This window comes from Caretta caretta, chromosome 24 (genome assembly GCF_965140235.1).
Source record: "Caretta caretta isolate rCarCar2 chromosome 24, rCarCar1.hap1, whole genome shotgun sequence".
NCBI classification, from domain to species: domain Eukaryota; kingdom Metazoa; phylum Chordata; order Testudines; family Cheloniidae; genus Caretta; species Caretta caretta.
Genome location: NC_134229.1, coordinates 12,011,324 through 12,023,288, shown reverse-complemented (window position 1 = coordinate 12,023,288; position 11,965 = coordinate 12,011,324). Strand labels below are relative to the sequence as shown.

The following is an 11,965-nucleotide window of genomic DNA, read 5'->3' as shown; positions in this document are numbered from 1 at the left end:
GGGGGAATGATTGAGAGTCCAAGAGGGGAAACTGAGGCAGGGAACCGCAGAGCCACCCCTGGCCAGCAGGAGGTGCTCAGGGGTGGCTGGCCCTGTTACAAGGTGAGCACCCGCGAAAATCTGGCCCATGTGATTTCCCAAGGTCCCAGTAGGAGTTGGGATCAGAGCTGGAGATAGACGTGAGGAGCTCCCTGGTCCCAGGTCCATGTGCAGATCTCCGGAGCACACCTGCCTCTTTCCCATCGCAGGGCTCTGGCCAGCCCCCTGCCGAGCAGGTCCATTACATTACCACAATGATACAGACAATTCCCTGCTTTGCGCCCCCACCCATTTTCCAGCCCCACTAGCCAACCAGTGCTGGGCCCTCAGTACACTGGGAGCAGGCTGGGTTTAATGACAACATAATCTTTGGTCTCGTAGCTCAGGGTTGTCCAGTCAAGGATGAGGTGAGGCAGGACCCCATTGTTCATGACAAGGCTAACTTCATCCGGGGAAAGCAGAGTGTCCCACATGTACACATCTGTGATTTCCCCGACAAACGACTGATTTACGTCAAACCCACCCCCAGGGGTGTCCTGCTCCTGCCCCAGGACGAGCACACCCTGGGCGCCAACAGAGTAGCCTTTCTTTAGCCCCTTCCTGGGTAAGGGACTCCCGTTCACCCAGAGCTCGGCTATGCCGGTGGCGGACTCCCAGCAAGCACAGATGTGCACCCACCCAGCGCTTGTTCCTGTTCTTTCTGGGACTTTGAAGGTGACCAGTTCGCCTCCGACGTACAGACTGAGCTCCCCGGGCTTGGGTTTGAAGAGGAGGAAGTCATTGTCCTTGGCCTTGGTGGCGTAGGAGAAGAGGCTGTAGGCCCAAGTCAGGTCGCACCCGAATCTCAGACACACAGTGACGTTCCGCAGCGGCTGCTCCAGCCTCGGCTTCAGGATGACGTGGGCAGTTCCAGATGCCTTAGGGAACACGAACACTTTGCCATGTAGATCTGCCAGGGAGACACGGGCGGCCAGTGAGGCTGGGTTCTGTGGGGGGGCAGTTTGGGCAGGGGGTGAAGGGTGCTGGGGGGGGCAGTTCGAGAAGGGGGAGTGTCATAAACATACATGTAAGGGTAGTATAAAATCCCTCCTTTACCTGTAAAGGATTAAGAAGCTCAGATAACCTGGTTGGCACCTGACCAAAAGGACCAATAAGGGGAAAAAATACTTTCAAAGCTGTGGGGGGAAGGTTTTTGCTTTGTCTCTTTCTGTGTGTTCTCTCAAAGACAAAAAAACAGACCAAGCAAGTAATCTAACTCCTCCTAAATAATATATCTAACTTACAAAAATAGTAAGTAATAGCAAAAAAAAATGCGTTAAAGTATCTTTTGTTTTAGCTTGTATATTTTCCCTGTGCTAAAAGACAGGTTTATCCCTGTTTTTTGTAACTTTGAAGTTTTGCCTAAAGGGAAATCCTCTGTGTTTTGAATCTTATTACCCTGTAAAATTACCTTCCATCCTGATTTTACAGAGGGGTTTCTTTTACTTTTTTTTCTTTATAATAAAGTTCTGTTTTTTAAAAATCTGATTGGTTTTTAGTGTCCTAGAAACCCAAGCCTCTGGTCTGTGCTCACCTGGTTTACCTATTTGGTTGGTAAACTATTTTCAAGCCTCCCCAGGAAAGGGGGTGAAGGGGCTTGGGGGATATTTTAGGGAAACAGGAACTCCAAGTGGTCCTTTTCCTGAATCTTTGTCTAACTCACTTGGTGGTGGCAGCAGAACCCATCCAAGGACAAGAAAAAAATTGTACCTTGAGAAATGTTTTAACCTAAGCTGGTGGGAATAAGCTTAGGGGGTCTTTCATGCAGGTCCCCACATCTGTACCCCAGAGTTCAGAGTGGGAGGGAACCTTAACAGGGATGAAGGGTGCTGGGGGGGCAGTTCAAGCAGGGTGATGAAGGGTGGTGGGGAGGCGGTTTGGGCAGCGGATGCAGCGTGCTAGGGAGGCTGTTCGGACAGGGGCATGTAGGTGGCTGGGGGGGGGCGGCACAGGCAGGGGGATGAAGGGTGCTGGGGGGGGAAGTTCGGGCAGTGGGATGAAGGGTGCTAGGGGAGCGGTTCGGGCAGGGGGATGAAGGGTGCTAGGGGGGCGATTCGGGCAGCGGGGGCAGCGTGCTGGGGGGGACGGTTCAGACAGGGGGGTGCAGGTTGCTGGGGGGGCGGTTCGGGCAGGGGGATGAAGGGTGCTGGGGGGGCAGTTCGGGCAGGGGGAATGAAGGGTGCTAGGGGAGCAGTTCGGACAGTGGAATGAAGGGTGCTGGGGGGCGATTCGGGCAGGCGGATGAGGGTGCTGGGGGGGCGCTTCGGGCAGGGGGATGAAGGGTGCTGGGGGGGGCAGTTCGATGAAGGGTGCTGGGGGGCGCGGTTCAGGCAGAGGGATGAAGAGTGCTGGGGGGGCGGTTCGGGCAGGGGGATGAAGGGTGCTAGGGGAGCGGTTCGGGCAGGGGGATGAAGGGTGCTGGGGGGGCGGTTCGGGCAGGAGGAGGAAGGGTGCTGGGGTGGCGGTTCGGGCAGGGGGATGAAGGGTGCTGGGGGGGCGGTTCGGGCAGGGGGATGAAGGGTGCTAGGGGAGCGGTTCGGGCAGGGGGATGAAGGGTGCTGGGGGGGCGGTTCGGGCAGGGGGATGAAGGGTGCTAGGGGAGCGGTTCGGGCAGGGGGATGAAGGGTGCTGGGGGGGCGGTTCGGGCAGGGGGATGAAGGGTGCTAGGGGAGCGGTTCGGGCAGGGGGATGAAGGGTGCTGGGGGGGGGGCGGTTCGGGCAGGAGGAGGAAGGGTGCTGGGGTGGCGGTTCGGGCAGGGGGATGAAGGGTGCTGGGGAGCGGTTCTTACACGGGGGTGCAGGTTGCTGGGGGGCAGTTTGGGCAGGGGATGAAAGGTGCTAGGGAGGCGGCTTGGGCAGGGGGATCAAGGGTGCTGGGGGGACAGTTTGGGCAGGGGGTGCAGGTTGTTGCAGAGCAGTTCAGGCGGCATTTGATACCTGGCACTCAGGGGAGGGCAGTTGGGCCCTAACCCGGTCCCTGTGCGAAGAGCATGGGCAGCGTCATGCTGCTTGTCTCCCAGAGCTCAGGGCCCGATTTCAGCCATTTCCAGGGAGGATGGTGGGTTCCTGCAGATCCCACCTGGGTCTGAGCCCCGCTGGCTGCCTGAGAGTGCAGCAGTCACGTGTGTGCTGGGGTTCGCAGAGTCCGCTGACCAGGAGAGTGAATGAGAGCCCTGGGCCCAGACCTGGGATAGGCGCCCAGGGCAGAGCCCAGCAGCGCTGTCCAGAGCAGGGGGTGTGCCTCTTGTGCCAGCCCAGGGCCCGCCCAGAGACTGCTGGACTCCAGAGCCTCCTGGGCCACAGGCCAATGGGGCTCCCCCGCCTGCTCCGTTCCTGCTTGTGGAGCGAGCGTGTCGCCCTCCCCAGCCCCGCATAAGGTCAATGGAAGGCACGGTGGCACGGCCCTCCCCGTGCAGAGGGGACTGAGCTGGGCTGAGCCTGCCGAGCCCCAGGAGACTCCAAGCAACTCGTCACAGAGTGTAACAAGCCTTCAGGGGGGCAGGAGCCAGCCCCCCTTCCTCACTGCACCTGGCTGAGTCTGCCCGGCTCCCCTCCTGCCTCAGGGCACCTAGCCAAGCCCGCCTGGCCCCCCTCCTACCTACTCCACAGTGCCTGTCTGAGCCTGTTTACCCCAAGGTGCTGTGGGGGTCCGAGCCTGTCTATCCCCCACAGCACCTGGCTGAATCTGCTCTACCCCAAGGCTTCCGGCCAAGCCTGCCCAGTCGCTGCCACCCACGCGCCTGGCACTGGCCCCTCCCTGCCAACCTTCTGCCCTGTGGCACCCTGCCCTGTGGCACCCAGCTAATGGATTCACCCCTGGCTCAGTGGACTGGAATCAGTAAATCAGTTGGTGTGACCCAGAATTCACATGGAACCAGCTGACTGGTAGGAAGGTGCCAGTTGTCTGACCAGGCCGGCACTCTGATCCCCACAGCAAGGCCTTGTCAGACCCCAGCTCAGCCCAGTGCGTTCACCAGCCACAATCCCCTGCAGACACCATCCCTCTTTGCACCCAGCGCCAGGGCTCTGCCATGCAGCTGCTGGGCACAGACAGCCACTGGGTCCCGCCCCCGTGGTGACTGCCTGCTGGTGGAGGGGGCGATCTGTGAGTGAATCCCAGCTCATCTGCATGGTACCTGCGGATCCCCTGGTGAAATGTGCCCTGCGAGGGGTGGTGCTGTTCGCTCCCTGTAGGGGAGCTGCTCCTCGTCCCCATGGGCGCTCGGATGCAGGAAATTTTAGCCTGTCAGAAAATGGCTCAATCTAGGTTTCCAATCTCTCCCATGAGGAAACATGTGGGGCCAGAGCTGCAGCTGGTGTTAACAAGGCACAAGTCATGTCACCAGAGCTCTGCTGATTTGCACCCATTGAGGAGCTGGCCCTGTGCCTGCTGAGGCTGGATGGAACCTGGGCCATGTTCTCAGACAGGAGGCTCAGTCCTGGCTGGCGACGGACAGGCTGGGCTGACAGAGGGCGAGCTTCCCTCTCACGCTGTGCCCAGAGATGGGACCCTGATCGCGGTACCTGCTGCCCTTCCAGTCTGGGCTGCCTCCAGCCCTGGCCTGCAGAAAAAACTGCTATTCCTATCCCTGGACATTCACACCCCTTCCCAGCCACGCATGCGCTCACCTCTGCCCGTGGCCACAATCCACGGCCCATTGCACAGCAAGAGCAGGGGCCTGTGTACACAGCTCTGCCGATGCTCCTCAATCCCGACCTGCAGCCCCCTGTTATCCCAGCCCTAAGCTCCCCACACACACATCTCTGCCCAGGCACCTCTCTCTGGGGCTGTGCAGTATATCTGGCAATGAGACTTAGCGCTGGGAGGTGAGTGCTTTGGCCGATGCCTCATGGAGCCCTGTCCTCCCCCACAACCTCCTTTCTCCCTCCCTCGTTTTCCTCTCTTCCCTTTCTCTGCAGCTGCTGTGGGGGGCAACTCTCGGTGTGAGGAGCTGCTGAGCCAAGAACCTGGGAACACTGTCACTGCAGAGACAGCTCACAGCTTCCCCCAGCACCCAGGCCCACTGCAGCAAAGGGACTTGAGTGAGTGAGGGTCCCAGCACCCAGCCCGGCTCGTCCCCTCCTCTCCCCACGCGCTCGACAAGCAAGCCAGGAAGAGGGTTTGGAATCATGGACCCTTGGGGTTAGAAGGGACCGCCAGGGTCACCTAGTCTAACCCCTGCCAAGATTCAGGATTTGTTGGGCTAAACCATCGCAGACAGATGGCTCCAGCCTCCTTTTGAAAACCTCCAGTGAAGGAGCTTCCACAGCCTCCCTACGCGTCTGCTCCATTGTCCTTCTGTTCTTACCGTTAGGAAGTTTTTCATCTAAATCTGCTCTGCTGTAGTCTGAACCCGCTGCCTCTTGTCCTGCCCTCCGTGGCAAGAGAGAGCAACTTTTCTCCATCGTTTTTATGGCAGCCTTTCAAGTATTTGAAGCTCGCTATCATATTCCCCCTTAATCTGCTCTTTTCCAAACTAAACCTTCCCAGTTCCTTCAGCCTGTGCTCAGATGGCCTGAACTCCCTCCCCTTGATCATCTTGGTCGCTTGGCTCTGGATCCTTGCCAGTTTCTCTACATCCTTTCTATGCATTGGGGACCAAAACTGGACACAGTACAGCAGCTGAGGCCTCACCAGCACTGAGCAGAGCGGTGCTATCTCCACCCGGGACTTGCATGCTGTGCCTCTGGTAATGAAACCTAAAATTGCATTTGCTTTTTGCAGCAGCAGCAGCAGCAATGCAATTACAAGGGTCATCTTAAACCTTGCAGAAGCCAGGGGCCAGCCCCATCCTTCTGCAGATTCAGCCAGGGCTCGGCCCCCTGGCACAGCCGGCTCTACCCCACCTGTTTGCGTGACCGCTCCTGAGAAGCCAGCAAGGACGAGGAGCCAAAGCTGCAGTTTCTCCATATTCTTCACCTGCAGAGCGACCCAGAGGGGAGTGTTAGCAGGGCAGGAACACAGAGAAGGGAGGTGGGAGGCCAGGGCTGCTCTGCCCTGAAACCTGCCCCAGGCAATGCTAGTCCCCAAGCGCAGAGACCAGGGGGACCAGCCCTGATTTATATCCCCAGTGGTGACAGCAGCAGAATCAATGGGTAAACAATATTCCAGTATTTGCAGGTCGGGTGCAGTCAGAGTTGCAGATGCAGGGGGTGGGGCTGGGAGGTTGCAGGGCTGCTGATCATGGCAGTTACTCATTAGAGCTGCACAGGGGAAACCAGCCACACTTTCAACAGCTTCTCCCAAGAAGGAACAGGCTGTTCCCGAGGTGGGGGGGGAGGGAAGGAAAAGGGCTCAGCCAGCCACATGCAGCCATGCAGGGCATCTGGCACAGCCGTGGCTGCAGTGCTGGCCTCGGGGCCAGCGCTCTCACAGCTGCTGGCAACGGCTCCAGCCACAGCACCCTCCAGCCTACCTTGGCTATGGAATGGTCTCCAGGACAGCAGCTTTTGACGGGGATGGAGGGGAGGCTCAGCCCACAGGGAACACCCCCACCCCGCCGCCATAATAGAGCCAGGCCAGGTAAAGGGGCGATGAGCTGCCCACACGCTCTCTGTGTCCATCACCCCCAGGGCACCATGGCCCTGCCCAGCACGGCTCCTTGTTACACCATGTGCTGGGTGCAGGCGCAGCAGGGCCCTCATCCAGGGTCGGAAACACCCTCTCCCCACAGCCCGCCTAGACTTGCCTGCCAGGTGCCAGGAGACTGCAGTGGTTTCTAACCCATCAGCCGCTTCCCTGGCTGATGCATTCTGGGAAGCAGCAGTTCTGGGTCCCTGGGATGGCATGTGATGTCATGCACCTGGCAGGTGACATCAGTGCTGGAACGAGGGTTTATGCTGGTGCTGACAGGGTGTTCAGAGCAGCACCAAGTGGTGGCCAGGCCAGTTACTGGAGGGCTTGCTGGAGCTCCCTGGCTGGCTCTGTCAGGAGATGGGTGGAAGCAGATCTCACCCAGCTCAACCCTGCTATTCTGAAGGGCTGAGGCCCAAAAAGCGCACTAGTCCCCATGGCAGGAGGCAGCGGCCCTGGGAGAGGCTTTGCCTATGCCGGTGGGAACACGGGGGAAGCAGTGTCTCAGGGGTCCCAGCACTGGACTTCGGTTCTGCTCAGTGTCCAGGCAGCTCTCAGCACAGAGATGAATGTGCCCCTGGTTCAGGCTGCTGCCCTACTCTGGGAGGGCGAATAGGAAAGGCCGGGGTGGGGCAGGATTGTAGGGCTTCACCGTGAGCTACTATGGCCAGTGGCCGGTTGGGCCCAGCTCTCTGTGGTGGTGATGAGTGCAGCAGTGGAGGGGTAGCGGCAGAGGGATCGTTGCATTAGCTGTGCTGTGGGCCCATCCCCAGCCATCTCCCCATCCACCCCGGGAGCTCACAGCCTCTGCGTGGGAGGCTCCTGCCCACCCCTTGCTGATTTCGGAGCCCTACCAGCAGAGGCCCCGGCAGGTTTCCTCACTTCATCGGACTCAATAGTGACACAGAGACGGGGGGCCTCCAGAGAAGCCCATCAGGCACAAATGGGCCCAGACAAGGGCCAATGTTTTCATAAGCGACGAGTGATTTGGGGCCCCTGGAACGGCCAGGTCTTGGCAGCAGATTGCTCAGCCCCCTCTGGAGCTGGGCCCTTCCAGGTGTCCCACAAACTGAGACACCCAAAATCCCAAGTCGCTTGTGAAAAGCGTCTCCTCCGCTCCCAGGGCTCAGGAGCCGGGTGGATCCCTCCATCTCCCAGGGCCCTCCCACTCCTCCCCACTCCAGGTTCCTGGGCGCTGACTGCTCACGGCCTCAGTGCACCGTGGTGCACCATGGGCTCCGTCACCCCCTAGCCGGAGCTGGTAACTCCGGGCTGCCCTGTCTGGACTGGGGCTGGGAGCTTCCCCTGTGCAGCTGCCCCATCTGTTCAGGCGACAGCACATAACGCCACATGTTCACCTCCCCACAAATGCCTGATTGGCATCTAATGAATCCCGTAGGAGTCCTGGTCCTTCCCCAGGACGATCGCCGGCTCAGCCCTCGGCAGCACCCTTCCTGCCTAAGGCTTGCCTGTTCGCCGCCGCTGCACCAGCCCCGTGGCCGAGTCCCAGGCCAGGCACTGCTGCTGCTCGATGGGACACTGAACGTCAGGGGCTTCTCGCCCACGTGCCTCTGATACTCAGTGGGGCTCTCCTGGCAGAGCAGGATCTGGTCATTGTGTCCCTGGTGGCACAGGAGAAGAGGCCACAGGGCCGGGCTAGGTGGCTGAAGGGTCTCTGGCACACGGTGAAGCTCTGCTGCAGCCTCTCCAGCCTTGGCGACAGGATGGCGCATGCGTCGTTGGACCTCTTGGGGAACACACAGACCTTCCCGTCCAGGATCAGAAAATCAGGAAAGAGCTTGGAGTCATCGTGGCTAGTTCTCTGAAGACGCCCACACAGTGTGCAGCGGCAGTCAAAAAAGCAAACAGGATGTCAGGAATCATTAAAAAAAGGGATAGAGAATAAGACGGAGAGTATCTTATTGTCCTTACATAAATCCATGGTATGCCCACTGTTAGGGGGCTTATTCCTTCACCCACTTACTTCCCTGGTCCTTCTCGCATGAACAGAGAGCAACAATACCCGAAGTCCAAAGGTGCAAACAATTCGATGTTTATTGGGGTGAACTTCCAGCAAGCATGATTCCAGTTTCCTTCCTTAGTATCCTCCTTCCCAGCTCTGACACCACAGAGCCTTACACGTGTGTCCCTGTTCCCATTCCTACCCTTAGCCAAACATGATTCCAACTTCCTTACTCCCATTCCCTGTTCCCATTTCCCCCTTTAGCAAAACATTATTCCAATTTTCTTACCCCCATTCCCTGTTCCCATCTCACACACCCACATGCCCACCCACACCCACCCACGCCCCGTCACTTCCTCATTGACTACAGATTATATAGTAAAACTTGAGTTCTGCTTAGCTATACCTTAACCAATCATTTTCCTGAAATTTAACTAACCAATCCTAACATATTGTAACATGATTATGTAACCAATTATATCCCATCACCTCAATTAGTTTACACCCAGCAAAATTAATTATACAGCAGACAGGAACAATCACAGAACCAGACAGAGATTATACAGACAAATAACAACAAAGTGGGAACTATAATGACAAAACAATACAGAAGTGAGGATTTCACATCCCAGCTATTGATAAGTGAGTTCTTGCCAGACAGGATGCTATCAAACTAAGTTTCCTTTTACATTTTCTAGGCACTTCCCTTTCTCTGGAGGTGATAGGAATACAATCCTGTCCTGATAGTGCCTAACAGCCCAATAGCACCTTATTTCAATGTGACTAGTTTGGAATGTGAGGATGTGACCGGTCGCTTCCCAGCTTATGGCTGCCTCTGCTGCTTAGCCAAAGGCCTGAGCCTAAGCACAGGGCCACAAACTGTCACAGTAAGAGAAGGCCCTTACACTGGCAGACAGTGGTTTTGATTCTTTCTTTTATACCTCTATCACTAGCCAAGTGATAAGAATACACCTAAATTCTTAGAGTATAGGCCTTTACAGACAGGCCTGAATATCTATATCCTAACACCCACATCTTGAATACTGCATACAGATGTGGTCTCATCTCAGAACAGATATACTGGCATTAGAAAAGGTTCAGAGAAGGGCAACTAAAATGATTAGGGGTTTGGAACGGGTCCTATATGAGGAGAGATTAAAGAGGCTAAAGAGACTTTTCAGCTTGGAAAAGAGAAGACTAAGGGGGCATATGATAGAGGTATATAAAATCATGAGTGGTGTGGAGAAAGTGAATAAGGAAAAGTTATTTACTTGTTCCCATAATATAAGAACTAGGGGCCACCAAATGAAATGAATGGGCAGCAAGCACACAATCAACCTGTGGAACTCCTTGCCTGAGGAAGTTGTGAAGGCTAGGACTGATCTTCAGTGGGATTCTCCCTGTTCCTAGAGAAGGGCAACAAAGGTGTGACAAGATTACGACTATCAACAGATGACTCAGGCAGTGGTGCTATAAGGAGGGCTTTGGGATGTATGGCCACTGGGAGGCATTCATGGACAGAGGACAGTTCTCTCAGGATGGACTTTATCTGAGTAGGGAAGGAAATAGACTTCGAGGATGGAGGCTGGCACAACTGATTAAGAGAGCTTTAAACTAGGAATTTGTGGGGATGGTTGGGAGATGTCCAGGTAATCTCCACACCGGATTTTAACATTGAGAGGGAAGAAAACGAAGTAAGAAAGGATACAGCCATGGGTAGGAGAATGGACATAAGGAGGAAGGGCAGTGTGGATACCAGACTAACAGGTCATACTGGCTGTAGAATGTCCATGCCTAATCGGGTACAGAATGTGAGTGAGGCCAAACAGCAAAAATTAAGATGTTTGTACACCAATGCGAGGAGCCTAGGTAACAAAATGGAGGAACTAGAGCTACTGGTGCAGGAAGTGAAACCAGCTATTATAGGGATAACAGAAACATAGTGGAATAGTAGTCATGACTGAACTACAGGTATTGAAGGGTATGTGCTGTTTAGGAAAGACAGAATTAGAGAGGACAGTGAAACAGAGAGTGGGCAGGAGCCAGGGGATGGGAAGGCTGAGAGCTCAGAGCTGCCTCCACTGAGACCAGCTTCTTAAAGAGAAACGCCAGGGAATGTGCCCACGGCATTCTCCACATCCTTCTGCCCCTGCTTTCTGCGCAGCTCCAATCACCCCCTCGTTCAGTTCCCCCTGTGAATACACCCCCTCCAAGGGCTTGACCACATGGCAGCAGGCAGGACGCCTCCTAGCCCAGCTAGAGAGACTTAGGCTAGCAGGGCTCGAGCTAGTGCACTAAACATAGCAGCGTGGACATTCTGGTTAAACTGGTGCCACAATGTGTGTGAACACCCTGCATGGCTGTTTAGCCTGCAGTGGTGGAAATGAGTCCCAAAGGAGTTCCTGGCAGAGCTCACGGGCCTTTTCTTCGTTAGACCCAAAGCGACCGCAAAGCAAACATAAGGAAGGAGACTAGTAGCATGAATCCCGCTCATCCCCGCCCTCGCCGAAGGCAGGGATCAGCTGGGTGCACAGGAAAGGATTCTCAGGCACTCTCTGTTGTCTCAGGTGCATTGTTTCCCTTTAGCCAGGAGCTCTCGGTCTCTCTGTGTCTTGCCATTACACCCCCTTCTATGGTGTTAATGAAGAGATTAAACGGATATTTTTCTAACAGTTCTCTGGCCTGCGTTATACTAGACAATCACAGTGGTCCCTTCTGGCCATGGAATCTATGAAACCAGATGATGCTATCACAGACCCCTGCAGCAGCACTGGGCTAGCACCCCAGCATGTTACGTGGCTCACAAGTTTTCAGGCCTGCAGCCAGTTCTCAGCCCATGCGCTAGTGTCATTTCCAAGCCAATCTGAATGGTGAGTGAGATTGCAATGAAACAGAGAATGAAATGCTTGAATAACATCCACATACAGCACATCCCCTGCAACCTCTTCAGCCACTAAAGACCTGGATCTGCAACCTTTACTCAAGTGAGTAATTCTTACTCCTGCAAATAGCCCCTAATTTTGTAATTTAATCTAAAAGGCTTCATTATGTTTGCCAATCCCTGGCAGAGCATCATCTGCTCCTATGTCCAAGGTGAATAACGACAAAAACAAGTGTCCACGGAAATTGCCCCATGCACAAGAATGAAGCAAATTAGCACTTAGACACTACAGAGACCAGCACTGTAGAACTCCCTAAAATACCCCACTCGAGGTACTTTTCAGATAAAAGGGCTCCACGTTCAAAAGTGGCCAGTCATTTTGGATGCCTAACTGGACACCTCTTGGGCCAGATTTTCAGAAGGGTTGAGCACCCACAGATGCCACCCACAAGGCAAAGTCAACGAGAGC

The 11,965-nt window shown here is 55.5% G+C and overlaps 1 protein-coding gene across 1 annotated transcript; it reads right to left on the bottom strand.

The window, feature by feature from the left end:
• Nucleotides 1-346: 346 nt before the first annotated feature.
• On the bottom strand, nt 347-5,515 carry APCS (amyloid P component, serum). Its single transcript, XM_048828922.2, has 2 exons — nt 5,388-5,515; nt 347-988 (listed from the first exon to the last, which is right to left on the bottom strand). The coding sequence occupies exons 1-2, from the start codon at nt 5,482-5,484 to the stop codon at nt 366-368; spliced, it is 720 nt and encodes a 239-aa protein (XP_048684879.1). The 5' UTR covers nt 5,485-5,515; the 3' UTR covers nt 347-365.
• Nucleotides 5,516-11,965: the final 6,450 nt, after the last annotated feature.

What these genes read in the sequence shown, in the direction of transcription:
- APCS (XM_048828922.2), bottom strand. Translation starts at nt 5,484, where the DNA reads ATGGAGAAAAGTTGCTCTCTCTTGCCACGGAGGGCAGGACAAGAGGCA. An exon ending in AGATGAAAAACTTCCTAACG is followed by an intron (nt 989 to 5,387) that starts GTAAGAACAGAA and finishes TCTCCCTGGCAG; the next exon opens with ATCTACATGGCAAAGTGTTC.